At 34.6% G+C, this 6,819-nt stretch overlaps 1 protein-coding gene across 1 annotated transcript in view; it reads left to right on the top strand.

Annotated features, from left to right (window-relative positions):
- Window positions 1-2,496: 2,496 nt before the first annotated feature.
- Window positions 2,497-6,819, top strand: part of AGBL4 (ATP/GTP binding protein-like 4) — a gene marked incomplete at its 3' end in the record, with an annotated part of 877,516 nt that continues 873,193 nt past the window's right edge. Inside the window, exon 1 of the mRNA XM_009318724.1 lies at window positions 2,497-2,611. Coding sequence (XP_009316999.1) covers window positions 2,497-2,611 — 115 coding nt within the window. The remainder of the gene's footprint in view (window positions 2,612-6,819) is intronic.

Below are 6,819 nucleotides of genomic sequence, written 5' to 3'. Positions count from 1 at the left end.
ATTATAGGCTATTTGATGATTTTATTCTCATTCCTGAATGGCTACATTAGGCCAGGAGGAGCAGATGGAAACTTTTTGCTAGGACACAGTTACTTGACAGCTTCCTTCTGCATCATGTAAAGACTCCATTGGCAGATTTTCTAAATTGTCAGTTAGGTGGAAAGGGAGCTGTAGCTCTGTCTTCTGCCTGCTTTTCCTACGCTGTCTTATGGTGGCAGTATTATGAATGTAATCTTTTCTAGTTTCTTCATCTTTGTCTAAGTGGTGTTTCCCAGCTATCTTTTAAGAATTACAAGGAGCCTATTACTGTTAGCTGAGACTTACAAGTGAGCATTTACCAGGAGGCGTTCAGTCTTCCTACTGCTCTACTCAGTTGACTCCCTGCCTTCCATTCTTTCACTTTGGTGCCTGGCAGCTCATGATTCTTGGTGGAGATCTGCAGGTTTTCCCTGAATTTTTCTTTGTATCCTTGATTCCATGTGTTGGATTACAAACGATTAACTTGACTAACTGTGACAGGTATATGGGGGCTCTTAATCAAAGTGGCACTGACCTGAAACTGAGGAAATGGTTTTCCTGTGGCTGCTGTTCTGAATTACAGGCTGCATGATGCAGAGGGATTAGTTGTACCAAGTGACACAATCGTGGCCATACAGATACACAGATGCCCCATCCAGGTCTAAGTTTGCCTCTGGTGTTACCAGCCTTTAAGCAAATTGTATCAGCATGCTGGTAAAAAACATCTAGCTGAAAATATCATAAGTAGCAATTTTACATTTAAAGAAAACAGTTTAAATGCTGCAGATTGCTATCTGTGGGTAATTATTCAGTCCAGAACAAATAACCTTGAGGTTGCAAATAATAATTTTGCTAAAACATGATAGCATGCATTATTTAATATCTCACTTTTTGGATTATGATAAAGTAAGAATAGGTCTAAACTCTCTTTGTAGTACTTTTCGAAGAGCGTAAATTTCAAATTTCTTCCCTGGGAAGACTGGGGATTTATATGCCGAGTGTTGACCTGGATATACATATTTTTTAATCTGGGATTTATATACCTCTGAAAATATGGGTATATAATAGAACGCCTGACAGACCCTTTAACTGTGGTGTCACTAATACATTGATACAATTTGTTACCTCAGCTAAGGTGTTTTGCCTCAAGAGGTGGAATACATTTATGTATGGAAAGGTCAGTTTTAATTAATAAGCTGTTTTCATCATTCAGGGCCAATATGAATTGCTTGTAACATTTGTGTGAAATAGTTTTCAATATAAAAATAAAACAAATTGAGCTTTATGTTACATTCATCATCCCCCGTAACCCATTTAAATGTCAAAAAATCAGGACAGACCAGAAGACTATTTCTAGAAGCCTTAGTAGCCCTATTTATCAGAGTGAAATAAGATATTATCATCCCATTATTCCATCACATGCCTTCTGCACTTGAAGGCATACACATTTCTTCTAGTTTTCTGTAACACAGAAGATAGTTTTTCTATTGTTAAATATTTGTTGTCCAAACAGTAAATAGTGAAGAAAATGCTGAGCCAATGTCAGAAGAAGGAACAGCTAGTTATATTATTGTGTATTTCTTTCACTATACTGTATTATTAATGTATAATATAATATACAAATATTAACTTACTTTCTTATACATTTCTCAAGTGAAAAAAATCGCTGTGTTCTTCCATCCCTATTTGGAAACAAATTTTTTGCATACTGCAATTTGTTAGACAGTATACTTTTACTGGAAGGACAAAGTGTTCAATGCATACACTACTGATATATTTTGACAAAAATCATGCCATTGTATAGAAAATTTATGTCCTCTTATATTTTATTATGAAATAAACTCCACATTTTTAAAAATTTTTCTTTATTTAAGTTCTTTTTCTGAGCTTTGTTTCCTAAGAAAGCAAGGCTCAGATAATCGCATGCCTCCATGAGTGTATGTCTCTCCCTTCTAATAATTTTCAAATTTCAAATATGAGTGGGACTTAACAGTCTTAAAGGTTCTAAGTTCATTTAAGATGCATGAAAATAGGCAGCGGGATAGAGGAAAAGATCCCATTAATGCCCATAGTGAGGAAGATGCTGCTGAGGATTACGATAAAGTAAGATGCTGCTGAGGAGTTCAATTCTAAGGAATCCATGCAGAATATATGTATTAGAGAGCTCAGTCAAAAGAAGTGGATCCAGCTGAATATTGGACTATTGCATACGAGAGTGTTCAGCCACAGGACATGCATGTGCAGGAAACCAGGCTGTGTGGTTTGTTACTTAGAGAAGCTTTAACAGATGATGCCGTTATTATATCCAAATTCTTAAACAAACTTTCAAAAGAAGGACTTCATTTACTGGTGCATATGTTAAATGGTACAAATTTCATGTTATGTAGAAAAGCATGGGGGAATATCCTTCTACTGGTTTTTATAGTTTTTCGTTTTATGCTTATGCTTTTTTTTGCTTTTACTGCAACAGGTAATGCCATGGGAAGTGATGATATCATAGCAGGGAACGTGAGCAAGTACACTGTTCTCCCAGCTGGTTATTGTGGACAGCTTAAAAAAGGACATCTTATATTTGATGCCTGTTTTGAAAGTGGTAAGCATTTTGAGCATTATTTTATGTTACGGAGTTGTCAATATATTAACACTTTTAACTATAGCACTTGTCTTTATAAAAAGTGTCTTAATTCTAAAGAAGACTTGCATTAAATACTTCTTAACTCACTGATTCACTTCAGTCAGAGTATGACATAAAATCAGACTGTTCAAATGTAAAAAGGGTTGTGAAGTTTGTTGTTACCTACAATGTACATTTCATCAGGTCCATCTCTTACCACATGTAGATACATAACTGGGTTTTATTCTGTTGTTATATACAGTATATGTAGACCACTAATCAAAGATGTAGCATTTAAAATATGTTATTTTAAAATTTAATTTGGAAGTTTACTGGGGAAGTTAACCTCGTAAAGTGCCAAGCCCATCCTTGCATAGTTAGAAGATTTTACAAACGTGTACGTGCTGTCTTTAAATATATTTCTTTGTGTTTCTTGTGGCCTAATTCTGTACTGCTGAGGTTAATGGAAGTTCTGCCTCTGATGTCAATAGAAAGAGAATTAAACTTTAGGAAGCTACCGCAAATCGAAAGAGAAATTATTTTTACAAGAGTTATAATTAGCATATTAATTTAAAGAATATTTTAAATCATGTATGTTTATATGCATGTGGGGTATGTAGGTAAATATATATATGAATACGTAGCATTGTTTAAATTTTTGTGTTACATATATGTCTGTCTCCAGATTTTTAGCTTAAATCTATTATTATTGGCTTACAGACCTACAGAGCACTGTTAAACACCATATGTACAAAAGGCATTTGGCAGGATAAACTATAGTTTTCAGCATGGTTTATGTGAGAGGTGCTGGTGATGCCAAAACTGCTACAGTGTCTTGTAAAATAAGCTTTTTACGAAGAGTTACGTCCCTCAGGGTAGAATACTGGCTGCCAGTTCCTGGATAAATATTAAATTGAGTTATTTAAATCCTTTGATTATATTATGTAAAAGGTGTAAATGATGCAGTGAATAATAAAGAGTATCTTATTTTTAAGGTATGTCTCTGAAGGTTCAGACAATAGTTACGTATTTTTGAAAATGCTTTGGATGCTATTTCATAATAGTTATGGTTTTATGAATTTTTGTATCAGAAAATGGCTTATGAAATTAATCAGTTGGCCAAGCTGAGAAATTTACTTTATTGTGTTAAGCTGCTTTGCAATGAAAAGGATCAGTAGCAGCCATCAAATTATTTGTGAAGTAATGTGAATCATTGCATGATGCTTTAATTCCAGTTTTTGAACAATAGAATTATATTTTGAAACTAAAACATTTATTCAGTTCAAAGGTAACGTTCATACTTTATATACTTTGACAATAATAGCATGTGATAGAGGCAGATGCTATTTGAAATACCATGTTTATTTACATTGTAGCATGATGAGGCTGTGATGATGCTTTGCATATTCAGACACCTCCAAAATACAAATATGAATGAAATTAGTACCTTCATTTACTTTCTCATGATGATGATGTATTTGCAAGAATGATAATAATATTGTGTACACTTCATATGTAAATTCACTTTATCTTTTGTTGTATGTCAGCCAAGTAATTGCTTAGAGTACCTTAACTGGTCAAAGCAAATTAACTGATTATTGGATATTTTATGAAATTGTTATTAATGCTAAAATCTATCCCTTCCTATTATCCAAACAGTAGTATACAACATTTATACAGTAGTGTATTGATGCTCTTTAAGTACCACCTTAAAATGGTAATTTCCTATTGGAATTGCCTTTTTCAAAGAACAGATTATAAAACTGATCCCACCTGGAGTACTGCATCCAGCTCTGGGGTCCCCACTACAAAAAATACATGGACCTGCTAGAAGACTCCAGAGGAGGGACATGAAAATGGTCAGAGGGCTGGAACACCTCTGCTATGAAGAAGGGCTGAGAGAACTGGGGATGGAGTTCTTCAGTTGCCTGGAGAAGAGAAGGTTCTGGGGAGACCTTATTGCGGCCTTTCAGTATGTAAAGGGGGCTTATAAGAAAGATGGGGACAGACTCTTTACCAAGGCTGGTAGGGACAGGACAAGGAGCAATGGTTTTAAACTGAAAGAGGGTAGATTTAGACTGGGTATAAGGAAGAAATTTTTCACAATGAGGGTGGTGAGACATTGACACAGGTTGTCCAGAGACGTTTGTGGATGCCTCATCATTGGAAGTGTTCAAGGTCAAGTTGGACCTGGCTTTGAGCAACCTGGTCTAGTGAAAGATGTCCCTGCCCATGGCAGGCGGGATGGACTAAATGATCTTTAAAGGTCCCTTCCTACCCAAACCATTCTTTGATGCTGTGATTCTATGAAAACAGGTCACATTGATTTTATAATAATTCCAAGTTAGTGTTATCTTATGGACCTAAATATACCTGAAGGAAATAGACTGTTCGGATATAATTTATAGATTTTTTCTAAGACTTGTGCTTTGTCTGAATGATGATGTTGTTACTAAACATGAGTATGTCATTGAGATCTATGATCCCTCATACTTAAGAGGTATTAAAGGTTCTTTACAGTTAAAGTTTTGTAAGGATTTATAAAATCTTTAAAAATAAACACAATGCAATTAAAAACCACAATACTTACACTATACAGTGATTATAACCCTATATCTAATGTAACTTTAGTAGAATTTTGATGTTGGTTTATATAACGTTTTCACTGCAAATGATCTTGGTCTTAATGAAGCTATGTTAAGATGGTGCAAAACTGGCTAGACAGTGGTACCCGTGGAGTATTTGTTGATGATTTGCTTTCAAAACAGAAGTTGTGTTAAATGTGATTCCGTAAGTGGCTTTCCTCTCTTTGGCTGCATTCTGTATTTTCTTGAAAGATCTGGTTGATAGAACTGAGGGTTCCCTTCTAGACCTATTTTTCAATGACTATGATTTTATATTGCAGAAATGGAAGTAAATACCTTTCAGAATAGAGAAAGAGTATTAAACTTGTAGAAATCAGGAAAAAGATTAACACATACAGAAGAAATGCTATTTAATATGCTTTCATTTTTGTAATGGCTATCATTATTGTATTAAATAGTGTTGACAAGTATGAATTTGTTTGAGACAGAAGTGTGTTTTTATGTGCTCTGAAAACTGATGTCCAGTTTGCTGTTTTGAAGTGCCTTGCTTTCAAAAAATCATAAAAAGTAGGATTGAAGTGGGCATTGGGATTTCTTTTTAGTCCACTCTGTTGTTGAGAGGCAAAATACCCTATTTTTGCCATTCCTGACAGGTATTTATCTATCCTTTTCAGACACTTTCAGTGAGGAAAGTTTCAATGAGAAAGCATCAATCCATTCTAACGCTGCAATTTGCTCAATATAAGAAACATTTCCTTTCTATGTAGAAATGTTCTTACCAAAAATGCATTAATTCTTGTCCAGTCCTCTAGGCACAGAAAGCAGATTATTCCTTTCTTCTTCGACTTAATGGAAAGCTGCTATCATATCTTTCCTTGGCCTTTCCCTCTTCAGGTTAAATAACTGCTATTTTTTCAATAATTCCTTAGTGGTCACATTTTCCAAATTTTCTATCATTCTTTATTTCCTCTGGTCTTTCTCCAGCTGTTCCATGCCTTTCTTGACAAGCAACGGTCCAAGGTGAACATGATACTCAGATAAGCTGGTGCCAATGCTATGTAGAGTTTATTACATGACATGCCTTGCAATCTATTTACTTCTGCTATATGACAGTCCAATCTTTTTCACAATAGCATGGCACTGTTGACTTCTATAAAATTTATGATCCCTTATGCTGCCCAGATCCTTTTCAGAAGAAAAGCTACCTAACCAGTTTGTAGTTTGCACTTAACTTACCCTTAATGAATCTAATACTAATGAAAGAATCACTGCTGTAAAATAAATACAATTATTGAAAATGAAGAATGGTGGTTGAACCCTTTATCTTATAATAACAGACAGAGGAGTGAGGGAGAGAGAGAATTATCAACTTGCTAGTATGTCAGGAATTTGAATTTGTGTTTCCCATGGTTCAAGCTAGTGTCCTAACTGGAATCTTCCTTGTTATCTTTATTAATATTTAAGAATATATATGGCCAAAAGAAACTTTTTACACTGATTTATCATTAGCATAAAAAAACCTGATTAAAATTCAGATTTTTTGCATACCATAACATAATTTTTGGATAATGTCAATTTTCACAAGAAACATGAGTTAGTTTC

Source organism: Pygoscelis adeliae, unplaced genomic scaffold (assembly GCF_000699105.1).
Source record: "Pygoscelis adeliae isolate BGI_AS28 unplaced genomic scaffold, ASM69910v1 Scaffold82, whole genome shotgun sequence".
Taxonomy (NCBI): Eukaryota; Metazoa; Chordata; class Aves; order Sphenisciformes; family Spheniscidae; genus Pygoscelis; species Pygoscelis adeliae.
Note: the sequence above shows the minus strand (reverse complement) of the source record. Positions and strands in the feature narration are given on the sequence as shown.